This window comes from Garra rufa, chromosome 2 (assembly GCF_049309525.1).
Source record: "Garra rufa chromosome 2, GarRuf1.0, whole genome shotgun sequence".
In the NCBI taxonomy this organism is placed as follows: domain Eukaryota; kingdom Metazoa; phylum Chordata; class Actinopteri; order Cypriniformes; family Cyprinidae; genus Garra; species Garra rufa.
Window position 1 is genome coordinate 15,063,544 of NC_133362.1, and position 14,967 is coordinate 15,078,510.

Here is a 14,967-nt window from a genome sequence, read left to right on the forward strand (position 1 = left end):
ATCATGTTCTGTGAAGATATTTTGTACATTTCCTACCGTAAATATATCAAAACTAGGTGATTTTCTCAATATTTAAATTTTTGGCACCCTCAGATTCCTGATTTTCAAATAGTTGTGTCTCAACCAAATATTGTCCTATCCTAACAAACCATAGATCAACGGAAAGCGTATTTATTCAGCATTCATGACCCTTATGATTGGTTTTGTGGTCCAGGGTCACATATATGGGTATATATATATATATATATATATATATACACACACTACCAGTCAAAAGTTTTTGAACAGTATGATTTTTAATGTTTTTTAAAGAAGCCTCTTCTACTCACCAGGCCTGCATTTATGATCCAAAGTACAGCAAAAGCAGTAATATTGTGAAATATTTTTACTATTTAAAAATAACTGCTTTCAGTTTGAATATATTTTAAAATGTAACTTATTCCTGTGATACAAGCTGAATTTTCAGCATCATTATACAGTCTTCAGTGTCGCATGATCCTTCATAAATCATTCAAATATGTTGATTTATTGTTCAAGAAACATTTTGAATATTATTATTAATATTTAAAACAGTTTTTTTTCAGGATTATTTGATGAATAGAAAGATTAATTTATCTGAAATAAAAAGCTTTTATAACATTATACAATATACTATTCAAAAGATTGGAGTATATATATATATATATATATAGAAATTATTAGCAAGGATGCCTTAAAGTGACATTTATAACGTTACAAAAGATTTCTATTTCAGATAAATGCTGTTCTTCTGAACTTTCTATTCTATTTTAACATAATTAAAATAATAATAATAATAATAAATGTTTTTTGAGCAGAAAATCAGAATATTAGAATGATTTCTGATGCTATAATATAATGATGCTAAAATTCAGCTTTGAAATCACAGGAATAAATTATATTTTAAAATAAATTCAAATAGAAAACAGTTATTTTAAATAGTAAACATATTTACTATTTTTGCTGTACTTTGGATTAAATAAATGCAGACTTGGTGAGCAGAAAAGACTGCTTTAAAAACGTAAGATTGGCTAAAGTTTTGCGCAAAGAAAATAAAGTCTACGTTTGAACCATTAAATGTTTGCACTATTACATGCTTTAATTAAATTTTAATTTATTTTATTTTCATTTTAATTAAATTTTTAAAAAATTATATTATATTATTAATAATACCAGCTGGTATTATTGTAATGCATTTAAAAATGTATATTTATTTTGATGACATTTTAAATATAATTGTGAATCAAGTTTTTGCTGATTTAAGTGTGCAAGTTATTTTTTTAATCAATTTATTATTTATTAAAATACAAATAGTATTTAAGTATTATATACTTATTATTATAAGTAATACAATTAAAAATTGCCCTAAATAGACTTAATTTTATATGTACAAAACATTATCTCTTATTTCTTTCTTTTAAATAAGGTAAAACATGAACCTGGACACGTTCTTGTGAGCTTTCCTCTAATAACATTGTTGCCTATGTAACCAGATAAGTGCGCTATTCACCAGATTGTCAGAAAAGGAGGTTTTCTGTGAGCTTCTGCATGTGGGCATGAAACCCTGTGGTTTGGTAATTGACCAGGACATCTTTAAGAGTTAAAAATTGGCACTTAGCCTGGTGTCTGCTGTTGCACCCCTGCAGTGCCAAACATGTGGATTATGCAATGCCTGACTCTAAAACTACACCATAACCCTTTCTGGAAATCCATTTCTTGTATCCAAGTTATTAGCATCATGTTCCTCTTTGACTTCAAAGCTGATTGCTTTTAACAGATTGCTTTTTTTTTAACTGAAGGAATATGTAAATGTAGACTCACTCTGTATGAATCTCTTCTTTATCGTCCCATTCATCATGTCTGTTTGTTGGCAGGTGGCTGAGGGCAGAACAGGTGTTTCTGTGAGGGGCCCATCAGAGCGAGAGCCTTTAGTGATTAAAGCTTAATAGAAATTAAAGGGCAGACACAAGCAGACAGCACTGAAGATATGTGGGGTCTTAAAGAAGCAACTCTATACAGAGTTTGGCGGATTTTTGTACATGCTGTCGTCTGTTGCATAAGCCTGCGTACAAATGGGTCTTGACAGGGCTGTTTTTAGGAAAGGACAAAGAGGAACATTGTCCTGCGTAGGCCCTGTGACAAGGAGACAAGGAACTAATATTCAAGTATTGAGGGGACCAAAGGTAAAGTTTTATTAATTTAATAAACCATAATTATTGGTCAACCAGTAATCTAGTTATAGGGAAATGGGAAAATGTTCTAAATGTGTTCAGTTGAGTAATCTGCTCTACTACTGTATGTTCCTGGCCATGACCTGGCCCTGGAATTATTATTATTTATTTTTTATTTTTTATTTTTTTCATGAGTTCATGGTACAGTAATAATATTCACCCTAATCAAATCCACATTAACTTATTTTGGACGTGTGCTATAATTACACTACCAGTCAAAAGTTTATCAACAGTAAGATGTTTATTCAAAGCAGTCTCTTCTGCTCCCCAAGATTGCGTTTATTTGATCCAAAGTACAGCAAAAACAGTTTTCTATTTGAATATATTTTATTTAAAAAAAAAAATCATTACTCCAGTCACATGATTCTTCAGAAATCAAGTTTAGAAAAGTTTAGAAGAACAACATTGATCTGAAATAGAAAACTTTTGTAACATAATAAATGTCTTTATCATCACTTTAAATCAATATAAAGCAAAAAAAAAAAATGATTCTTGAACAGCAAATCAGCATATTAGAATGATTTCTGAAGGATCATGTGACACTGAAGACTGGAGTATTGATACTGAAAATGAGGCTTTGATCACAGGAATAAATTACATTTTAAAATATTTTTAAATATATTCAGTTATTTTAAATAGTAAAAATATACAATTTTACTGTTTTTTTGCTGTACTTTGGATCAAATAAATGCAGGATTTTGTGAGCAGAAGAGACTTCTTTAAAAAAAAAATATTAAAAATCCTAATGTTCAAAAGCTTTTGACTGGTGTACATCGCTTTATATTTAATCTGTAAAGCGTCTAAATGTAGTTTGGAAGTAAAACACTTGTAAAACACAGTAAAGCACTTTACTGTGATTTAAGAGGATAACATGAACGAGTGAATGAATAAATTAAAAAGAAAAAGAAAACCATTGTTTTTCTCAACATTTTTTTTTTAACAGAACCCTTTTGAAAATGTAAAAACTTGCCTTAGTGTTGCCAAGTCCGCTGTTGCCGCGGTTGAAGCGATAACGCGACATTGAAAGTATATGGAATGCTAATTTTACCAGGGGAGCCCTGCCAAAAAAAACATGTATTTTACCTCCGGAACGCGATTTTTGATGGGGGGCCCCTCCAAAACGCGATTGGGTTAGTTTTGAGTAGCAATTGCCGGGTTTTGTTGTGAAAACCTGGCAACCCTGCTTGACATTACTGAGAAATAATCAGTTCAATACTTAAGGTAAGATCTGCTTTTATTTGATAGTTGACTCTTATAGTTGACACACTCAAAAAAGGTACAAAACGTGTTACTGGGACGGTATCCTTTCAAAAGGTACACGTTTGTACCTTGTTTATATCTAAACGGTGCATTTTAGTACCTTAAAGATATGGACATTTTAGTTTTATGATATAATTCACTTTAACATTTGAGAAATGTCTTTTTCAATCTTTATATTTTGCAGTGTAAAGTATTATAACGCGTAAGAGCTAACCTTTGTTTTTCTGTGCAGTGGGGTTGTTGTGCGCTCTTGCGCATTTAACGCGCTCGGTGTTGGAGATCCCCAGCGCCTGCCTGTGCGAGTCGGCGCAGTTGCGCATGCGTGGGGAGCTCCCCGTGCCCACCGACTTGTAGCTTTGAGGCCAGTGCGCGCGCGGGTGGCACACAGAAGCTCCCGGGCAGCCAGTGCGCGACGTTACCATGAGCCTCCCCGCTCCGCCGGCAGAGACTCCACGCACAAAGAGTGCCCACCTGACGAGAGCAGCGCGACACCCACAGCCGCACGATGCCCGGGGGAAAGAGAGGGCTGGTGGCACCGCAAAACACTTTCCTGGAGAATATCGTCAGACGCTCGAGTGGTGAGGAACACGCTTATGCTTTGTGAAATGCATGAGGTCACTTGACATTACAGTGACCATGTTGAGCCACTGAGCACTCAGTAATTGAAACTAAAACATATAATTAATGTGCAACTGTCTTGCAGTTATTCGTATGGTAATCATTCACATGTGAAACATAGAAGATGTAATGGAAAAATGTAAAGCTCCAGCTTATATTTTGTCATTCATTTTCTTTATATTTTAGAGACTGCAGCTGTGCTGGGCATACTATAATTATTATTTTTTTTAATTCATTAAGTGATTGATGTGTTTTTGAGGAAGATTAATTTAAAATACTAGTTGAATAAAGAAACTTAATTCTTCAGTATTTATATTTTAACATCTGAAGTCTTCGTTGTGAATGCGCTTTATGTGAAAAACAAATCGTAATATTAATTTTCCCACTGCGCTGCAGAATTTATATTTTAGAGAAGTTTTTATTTCCTAATGTTTAGGCTGTTTTTGTTTTATCTAGCTAAATTATTTAAATCTTTGTATTTTTTAAATCAAGTGATTTTTATAAAAACCCGTGGAGGTTTAACATCTGGAGAAATGTACTCATTTTAAATAAACAATGACGTTAAGCAGCCGTCGGCTAATTGAGTAAACAATTGTGTATTTGTAATTATAACCTATCAAATTTAATATAATTAGACATTTCTCGTTCAGTTGATTAAAAAGGCACTCAATATAATTTAACTCCACATCTCTGCGCCAGCTGCACATCAGGACTGGCACGAAGTCCGTTTGATGGTTTTGCGAGAACTGATGCAATTTGCGGATGGTTTCGTTTGCGACCACTAGAGGGAGCATCTTCTCTAATTTCCTGTTACAGTAATGCTGTTCGTGTCTGGGTTTTTTTATAATGCATTACAAACGACCTTATCTGAGAATTATAGTAGCCTATATAAGACATGATAGTGTTTAAGTGAGGAAAAATAATTAGAATGTAAATCTAATAAGTGGTTTTAAAACACCCCATTCACATTCTCCAGTAAGAAGGACATCATTTTGTAATTTGTTTGATTGGCTTTTGAAAGTCTGCCTTTTATAGAGAGTACACCAGATGTTATGGTAGATCAGTGACAGTAATTTACTGTGAAGCAAAGACTGGGAATGCATTAGCGTGTGTCAAATCACTAATTCCCGCTCCCTCTTTTATTCTTTGTCATCTTCTCTGAACCTTCAGAGACAAGTTTCTTGCTGGGGAACGCGCAGATTGTGGACTGGCCTGTAGTTTATAGTAATGACGGCTTCTGCAAGCTGTCTGGATACCACAGAGCAGAGGTCATGCAAAAAAGCAGCACATGCAGGTGAGTGGATATACATGTAACAATCAAATTGCACGGTTCATGCTGTATTAAGATCTCTGGTTGCGCAGTATCTTAAGGGGGTGTTGAATAAAACAACAAAACAGTTTAAGACTGAAGGTTTAAATTATTTGTTTTAGATCCATGTGGACTCATTTCAAGAAAACCAAGAAGTGATGATGGTGTTGCATCACTTTGCCTGTGCTTAAAAGCAATGTAACTTGTAAAACGAATCTTGAAATCTCTGGTTCTGTGACATCACTGGTTATTCTTTTGTAAAATGATGTAGAGTTCGGTATTAGGAATTTAAGTTTTAAAAGATGAAATATCGTTTTGGCCAAGTCATCGTCTGGCATCGCAATGGCAAAAAATCTCATTTCAATAAGTGGCTCTCATAAAGTGCTGAGCCACAGATATGCTGTCTTCCAGGTCTTAGATACTCCATATCACACTTTGTAGCATCTCTTCTTGCCACGCTTACAATGGAGAAATTCTTTTGTCATTAATAAGCTTTTATCTGTGACTGCAATAGAAATAAACAGGCTAAGATTGTGTAATTGGTCTCACTGTGCTTCAGGTGTGAGTTGCATATGAATTTCAGAAAATCTCTGTAATCTTTTAATCTTTGTTATAACATATGACTGAAATCTGAATCCTGAAGATCTTCTGAGCATTTTACTTGCTCGTATGACTTCCTGAATTCATTAGAATCTATGTAAATCCCAATCAAGGGATTGATGGGAGGGATAATTCCTTGAAAACCATACCGACCATTTCTTTTTAAACCAAGTGATTTGGTTTGAAAATAAGAGATTACTGTCTGACTGTCTGAATAATCTCTTTTTAGTTTTATGTATGGAGAGCTGACAGACAAGAAGACCATAGAAAAGGTGAGACAGGCCTTTGACAACTATGAGTCCAACTGCTTTGAAGTGCTGCTGTACAGAAAGAACAGTAAGTGAAACTTGAAGTATTAAACTTTGCCATATAAACTATCAGTCAAAAGTTTGGACGTTTTAATAATCGATTTTTTAAAATGTTTTTTAAAGAAGTATCTAATTATCAAGCCTGCATTTATTTAATAAAAAAATAGTAATATTGAAGTAAAGTAATATTGTGAAATATTGTTGCAATTTAAAATAATCATTTTCTATTTTAATATATTTTAAAATGAATATATACAAGTTTTTGCTGGTTTATGTGTACAAGCTTTTTTGTTAACTAGATTTATATATTTATTAAAATACAAATATTATAAAAAGTATTATTATAAAACAGACTTATATTTATTAATTTAATATTTTCTGTGTACACAACCAGTCAAAAGTATTTGGACATTTTTGTTTTTTAAATAATTATCTTATGCTCAGCAAGTCTGCATTTATTTGATCCAAAATGCAGCAAAATCAGTAATATTGTATGCGGTAATATTTTTACTGTTTAAAATAACTGCTAAATTACATTTAAATGTAATTTATGCATGTGATCAAATCATTATTCCAGTCTTCAGTGTTATATGATCCTTCAGAAACCATTCTAATATGCTGATTTTACAGTAAACATTTTTTAATATCATTATTATCAATATTTAAAACTGTTAAATACTTTTTTCAGGATTCTTTGATGAATAGAAAGATCCAAAGATCAGCATTTATCTGAAATAAAAAGCTTCTACCATTCAAAGCTTGAAGTCAGTATAATTTTTATTTTATTTTTTGGGGGAAAGAAATTATAGAAATTAATACTTTTATTTAGCAAGGATGCTTTCAGTTGATCAAAAGTGATGATGAAGACATTTGTGACCCTGGACCACAAAACCAGTCTTAAGTCGCTGGGGTATATTTGTAGCAATAGCCAAAAATACATTGTATGGGTCAAAATGATTGATTTTTCTTTTATGCCAAAAATCATTAGGAAATTAAGTAAAGATCATGTTCCATGAAGATTTTTTGTAAAATTCCTACTGTAAATATATATAAATGTAATTTTTAATTAGTAAAATGCATTGTTAAGAAATTAATTTGAAGAACTTTAAAGGTGATTTTCTCAGCATTTTGATTTTTTTGCACCCTCAGATTCTAGATATTCAAATAGTTGTATCTCGGCCAAATATTGTCCAATCCTAACAAACCATACATCAATAGAAAGCTTATTTATTGATCTTCCATATGCTGTATACATCTCAGTTTTGTAAAATTTAACCTTATGACTGGTTTTGTGGTCCAGGGTCACATTTATAGTGTTACAAAAGATTTCTATTTCAGATAAATGCTGTTCTTCTAAACGTTCTATTCATACAGAAAGCAGCAAATCAGAATATTAGACTGATTTCAGAAGGATCATGTGACTGGAGTAATGATGCTAAAAATTCAGCTTTGAAATCACAGGAATAAATTACATTTTAAAATATATTCAAACAGAAAGCAGTTATTTGAAATGGTAAAAATATTTTGAAATTTTACTGTTTTTGCTGTACTTTAGATCAAATAAATGCAGGCTTGGTAAGCAGAAGAGACATTTAAAAACATGAAAAATCATACTGTTCAAAAACTTTTGACTGGTAGTGTATGTATATGTATGTTAGATCAGTCAATATAAAACTGAATGAAAACTGGTAATACTGACTTTGACATCTGACCTTCTACAGGAACTCCGGTGTGGTTCTACATGCAGATTGCACCAATCCGAAATGAAAATGACAAAGTGGTTTTGTTCCTGTGTACATTTAAGGACATCACTGTCTTTAAACAGCCTATTGAAGATGAAAGCACCAGGGGTGAGTTTTACTCCCACACACACATACACACACATATGCATAGACTATACATATACTGTACACAGTCTACTTGTGCTGGTATATGTCACTGGTATATTCAAAATAGATTCTCTAATAGTCACAGTTTTTATTGAACATCTAATGGTAACAGACATGCCAATATGGCTTGTTAGGCTTGAGTTGGTTCTGACAGATAAACACTTCCTCTAGAGTTTGTCTAATGTCATATAAATAAATATTTGTTTATGATTGGCAAGCGTTGCCAGCTTTTTCCTTTTGGCACGCACACACAAGTGTTATTTTCAAACGCTTGAGTGTGTGTGTGTGTGTGTGTGTGTGTGTGTGTGTGTGTGTGTGTGTGTGTGTGTGTGTGTGTGTGTGTGTGTGTGTGTGTGTGTGTGTGTGTGTGTGTGTGTGTGTGTGTGTGTGTGCGCGTGTGTGCGTGTTTGCTGGTGGGAGCTTGTTTATTGAGCTGAAATAAGTTATATAGAGTCTCATTCCAAAACTCCCAATAGTGCTGGCATAGACGTTCTGCTTTGGTGTGTGTGGGTGAATTTCACGAAACCTGTTTTAAACAAGATCCAGGTCATATTTCATCCCAAAATCAAAAGAAAGAAATAAGAAATTATATTTTTCAAAAAGAAATAAGTGAAACCTTTAACCATTATGCTTTTTTATTTAGTTACAACACTGTTTTTTTGACAATTAAGTGCATTCTTTTTTTCTTTCAAATCAGACAATTACTGATTTACAGTAGTAAGTATCTCTATTGAGAATAAAGGGGAATTATATTACAGTAATGAGAATTTTATGGGAAAATGTCACATTTTTTTATGGTGCTAAATGATTTTGGGTTGAGATGTGATCATGTGAACATGTTTTCATGAGATTCACCGGTGTGTGTGAGATGAACATTACACACTCGCACACAGGAATAAAAGAGAGAGAGATTTGAAACGGCTCCAGACAGTGTTCCAGCAGTTATATTTCATTGCAAGATTATTGCAGCAGTGACAGCAAACATTTGTTCCACTTTTACTCAACATGAAGCATTTTGCTGAGTCATATCTGAGCAACAAAGGACTTATGTTTTGGATTAATATATTTTTGTGCATATACTGTTCGAAAAGGTTATACATTTTTTTTTTTTTAGAATTTAATGCCTTTATTCAGACAGCAAGGATGCATTAAGTTGATCACAAATGACAGTAAAGACTTTTGCAATGTTACATTTATATTCCATTTTAAATAAATTTAAATTTTCCATTCATCAAAAAATTCTGAAAAAAGTCACCGTTTACAGAAATATTAACAACATTGATAATATTAAACAAATCAGCATATTAAAATGATTTCTGAAGGATCATGTAACACTGACGACTGGAGTAATGACTCGAAAATTCAGCTTTCTATCACAGGAATAAATAGCATTTTATTATATGTTAAAATAATAAAAAAAGGGTTATTGTAAATTTTAGTTATATTTCACAATATTATTATTTTTACTGTAATTTTGGTGTATACCACCAGTCAAACGTGTTTGGACTTATGTTTTTTTTTATGTTAAGCCTGAATTTGTTTGATCCAAAGTACAGCAAAAACAGTGAAATTTTGAAATATTTTTATCATTTAAAATAACTCTTTTCTATTTGAATATATTTTAAAATTGAATGGATCCCTGTAATTTCAAAGCTGAATTTTAAGCATTATTGCTCTAGTCACGATCCTTCAGAAATCAGTCTAATATTCTGATTTGTTGCTCAAAAACATTTTTATTATTAATATTATGTTGAAAACAGCTGAGAAGAATTTTTTTCTAACATTATAAATCTCTTTATCACTGATAATATCACTTTTGATCAATTAAAAGCATCCTTACGAATGGTATAGTGTAAAATGTTACAAAAGCTTTTTATTTCAGGTAAATGCTGATCATCAAAGAAACCTGAAAAAATGCTTACAGAAAAATGTGAAAAAAGTGTTTTAAATATTGATGATAATAATAATTAATAATAATAATAAATAAATGTTTCTTAAACAGCAAATCAGCATATTAGAATGATTTCTGAAGGATCATTGAAGACTGGAGTAATGATGCTGATATTTAAGCTTTGATTAAAAAAATAATTTAGCTTTGACCACAGGAATAAATTACATTTGAAAATATATTCGAATAGAAAGCAATTATTTTAAATAGTAAAAATATTTTAAAATATTACTGCTTTTGCTGTATTTTGGATCAAATAAATGCAGATTTGGTGAGCAGAAGACTCAAAAAGAGTAAAAAATATTAAAAATCTTACTGTTCAAAAAAACTGGGAGTGTATGATCAAATAAATGCAACCTTGGTAAGTAAAAAAATCTTTACTGACCCAAATGGTATTTTTATTGACAATATCCACAATATTTTTATTAATTAACCAAATCAACAAACTTAACAAATGACAATGAGCTTTTTGCACAAAATATCAGATTCATGCTTTCATTAAAGCACAAGATGCTCAATAAAACTATTTAAATTTAATTCAGTTCAACTGCAGATTTATTTAGTTTTTATTTTTTAATAAAAGCACTACAAAATTGAATGAAATCAAACTGAAAGACACACGTGATGTGTGTTAAAAAATGTGTCTCTTGCAGGTTGGACCAAGTTTGCACGTTTGACTCGAGCATTAACAAACAGCAAGAGCACCATTCAGCAACTCACGCCCATGAGCAGAACCGACATCACTACGCACAAACAGTCCAGACTAGCAGAGGTGAGAACACACACACACGCAGACACAGACAGCATTTGCTTACATCCTTGACTGCGCAGTACAAGGTTATTCAAAACTTCATCTCACGGAGGACAAACTTGTAATAGAATCACACACACAAACTCAGGACGCTGCTGTAACGCAATCTCACACGTGTCTGTTGGACAGCAAAAGTCTACAGTGGGCTGCCAGAAGCTGCTATTAATAATTAACACTGATGAAGAGCATACGCATGTGTCCCATAACCCCTGTTCACTTCTCTACTTTTCTCATCTGTTGTTTATTGCTCCATCACTGTTGTGTGATAGTGTTAACGACGACTGAAATGTGTTATTTTATTCTGTGTCAGTAAGGAACAATCCTTTCATACTAGAAGCATACAAGAACTGGTTTGTTTTGCGAGGCTGGTTGCTTTTATGATGGTCTAATGTATTTTAACTGCATTGTATGTGTGTTGTTACATTGTTAAGCAGCATTTGTGACCACAAAACCAGTCATAAGGTTAAATTTGACAAAACTGAGATGTATACATCATATGAATGCTCAATAAATAAGCTTTCTATTGATGTATGGTTTGTTAGGATAGAACAATATTTGGCCGAGATACATCTACTTGAAAATCTGGAATCTAAGGGTGAAAAAAATCTAAATACTGAGAAAATCACCTTTAAATTTGTCCAAATTAAGTTCTTAACAATGCATATTATTAATCAAAAATTACATTTTGATATATTTATAGTATGAATTTTACAAAAAATCTTCATGGAACATGATCTTTACTTAATTTCCTAATGATTTTTGGCCTAAAAGAAAAATCAATAATTTTGACCCATACAATGTATTTTTGGCTATTGCTACAAATATACCCCAGCGACTTAAGACTGGTTTTGTGGTCCAGGGTCACATTTTATTGCTTAAGGTTTGTTTTTAATCACTAAGTGTAAAATTTCTGCAGTTAATTTGTCATTAATCGCTTAAAGGATAATTCTGGGTTCACTTTACGTTAAATTAATCAACAGCATTAGTGACATAATGTTGAGTAACAAAATTGATTTTGACTTTTTTTTTTAACTTAAATATAAATCTGGATTACAAAGAGGTACTACAATGGAAATGTACATTTTAAAACATTAAAATGCTCATAGTTTTAAAAGTATTGCCACAAGCAGTGTTCTTTAGTAACTAGTAAAGTAACACAGTTACTTTTTTAAATGATTAACGCCAGTTACTTTGTTTTCCCATTTATTGACTGACAAGTGTCCTGTCCCAATATTGAGAGAAATCAGAAGTACAGAGGAGTTGTGTGTGATGATCCAGTTCAACCATACTAATAAGCAAAAATTACTTTCGATAAACTAACATTTGTGCTTCATTGTTTTTTTAATGACCTTCTATGATGTTCTACAGTACAGACGTGAATTTACATTTTCTTCAGCCTGATGCTTATTCATTTCACTTATTGGTGTGAAAGGGCTTTTACATTTGCTAAAAATAGAACTTTTTATATTAAAAACAAACAAGCAAGCCCTGCCCAGATTTAAAAAGTAACATAACACATTACTTTCCATTAAAAGTAACCAAGTAACGTAATTAGTTACTTTTTTGGGAGTAAAAAGTTACTTTCCCCAACATTGGCCACAAGACGTAAAGATTTTAGAGCTTACTAGCTTTTTTTGCACAGTTATATCCAATTAAAATGTCTATAACCATAAACGACTGTGAAAATGATAACTTTACAGCTCAAATAATAATTTAACAGAAGAATTAATCATTTAATAAAATTATATGCTGCACATTTATGCTTAAAATTGTGCTAACCCTTTCACTTCCATTGTACAGTCTGCATTAATGTGAACTTGAATTTTGACTTCTTGTAAAGAAAATCAGGGGCTAGTCAAAATTATTTTGCCGCAAATGTGCCATTGATGCTGTTTATTGAATCTTTGTATTTAATTTTTTCTTTTTGTAAACTTGCTTTTACTTAAATGTAAGAGTAAATGTCTCCTCTAGATTTAGACTGACATTATTAACGTTCAAAATGTAACAGACAATATGCAGCCATTTTTGCATTCCGGGCGGTCTTGCATCTCCATTAGACATATTTTTACAACCAACAGTTTAAAAATAGTGCAGATCGATATATATAATCTCAAACGATCTTTTGCCCTTCATCATCTTCTGATGTTCATTGTCTCTAGGAGGGAAATTCTGTTAAGTTTCTAAGTAAACATCATGTTCTGTTTATACAAATATGCATAGTATATAACAAGCAGTTGTATTATCCAGGGAAGAGGGGAAGTTATCCAAAGCTATAATTAATATTTTAAATATTTCTGAGGGCCATCTATATTTCATTTCATTTTCACTTTCATTGTAAGATAATCCACTTATGTCAAAAGTAGGTGGACAATTTAGTTTAATTATAAAAAAAATGCATAAATTACATTAAATAAATGTTAAAAATTCTAAATTAAAATAATTTGACCATGCATTCTCCTACAGTCATGAGTAAAATTAATATTAATGTCAAAAAAGTGACTTTTTGTGAAAGAATTTTGATATTTTTCTTACCTTGTCTTACCTCTTTTTCTCTCATCGTCTTTCTCAGGTGCTTCAACTCGGCTCTGACATCCTTCCGCAGTATAAGCAGGAAGCCCCGAAGACCCCGCCTCACATCATCCTACACTACTGCACCTTTAAGACCACCTGGGACTGGGTGATCCTCATCCTGACCTTCTACACTGCCATCATGGTTCCTTACAATGTCTCCTTCAAGACCAAACAGAATAACGTCACCTGGCTTGTTCTGGATAGCGTTGTGGATGTCATATTCCTTGTGGACATCGTGCTCAACTTCCACACCACGTTTGTCGGACCTGGAGGGGAGGTGATCTCGGATCCAAAGCTGATCAGGATGAACTATCTGAAGACCTGGTTCGTAATAGACCTGCTGTCCTGTCTGCCCTATGACATTATCAACGCTTTCGAAAATGTGGATGAGGTGAGAAACCATAAAGCTGCTGTTTTGTTTTCTGCTTTGTACCTGATTAGGATACAGAGTATTGGTTCTTTATTTGTGGCTCTATGAAGTAGCAACACTTGGGAAAATGGGTAGTAGTAAAATTAAATATTAAAGGAGAACTCCGGTGTGATTTTGACCTGAAGTGTATTGAATCATGATACCGAGTGTGAACGTACCTTGCATATCTCATCTCGGTTTGTGTCCAGCAGTCCGAAATCTGGGGTCAGTTAGCCGATGCTCACAACAGGTTGTCAGTGAGAGTCAACAGGGCATCGGAATAGCCATGTAAATAAATCACTGTTTTATGCCATTTACGAGGCACAAAGTAGCTCCACACTTCATTGGTAGACTTCCAAGGGCCCTGACATTTAAAACGAGACATTGAGAACTCAGAAAAAGCACCGGTAATTTATTTACAAGAAGATTTATACAGACAGTACCTGGGAAAGAAAATCCGGTCGCCGCCATCCTGAACTTAGTCACGATAAGTCGAGTGTCGAGCACCAAGGAATTTATCAGGTTATCAACGTATCAGGTTGTAGTTTCCTTCGTGCTCGACACTCGACTTATCGTGACTACATTTAAGATGGCGGCGACCGGTCTGTTCCTGGTGGAACATGTCTGTATAAATCTACTTGTAAATAAAATAGCGGTGCTTTTTCTGAGTTCTCAATGTCTCGTTTTAAATGTCAGGGCCCTTGGAAGTCTACCAATGAAGTGTGGAGCTACTTTGTGCCTCGTAAATGGCGTAAAACAGTGATTTATTTACATGGCTATTCCGATGCCCTGTTGACTTTCATTGACAGCCTGTTGTGAGCATCGGCTAACTGACCCCAGATTTCGGACAGCTGGACACAAACCGAGATGAGATATGCAAGGTACGTTCACACTCGGTATCATGATTCAATACACTTCAGGTCAAAATCACACCGGAGTTCTCCTTTAACTGTGCTTATATTCTGAAAATGTTTGACACTTTAGTGTTAGAGGAG

The 14,967-nt window shown here is 33.1% G+C and overlaps 1 protein-coding gene across 1 annotated transcript in view; it reads left to right on the top strand.

Moving 5' to 3' along the window:
- Positions 1-3,919: 3,919 nt before the first annotated feature.
- Positions 3,920-14,967, top strand: part of kcnh5b (potassium voltage-gated channel, subfamily H (eag-related), member 5b) — a 74,036-nt gene continuing 62,988 nt past the window's right edge. Inside the window, exons 1-6 of the mRNA XM_073834895.1 lie at positions 3,920-4,087; positions 5,298-5,421; positions 6,266-6,372; positions 8,066-8,194; positions 10,835-10,953; positions 13,562-13,954. Of these exons, the coding sequence (XP_073690996.1) occupies positions 4,015-4,087; positions 5,298-5,421; positions 6,266-6,372; positions 8,066-8,194; positions 10,835-10,953; positions 13,562-13,954 (945 nt within the window). The 5' untranslated portion in view covers positions 3,920-4,014. The remainder of the gene's footprint in view (positions 4,088-5,297; positions 5,422-6,265; positions 6,373-8,065; positions 8,195-10,834; positions 10,954-13,561; positions 13,955-14,967) is intronic.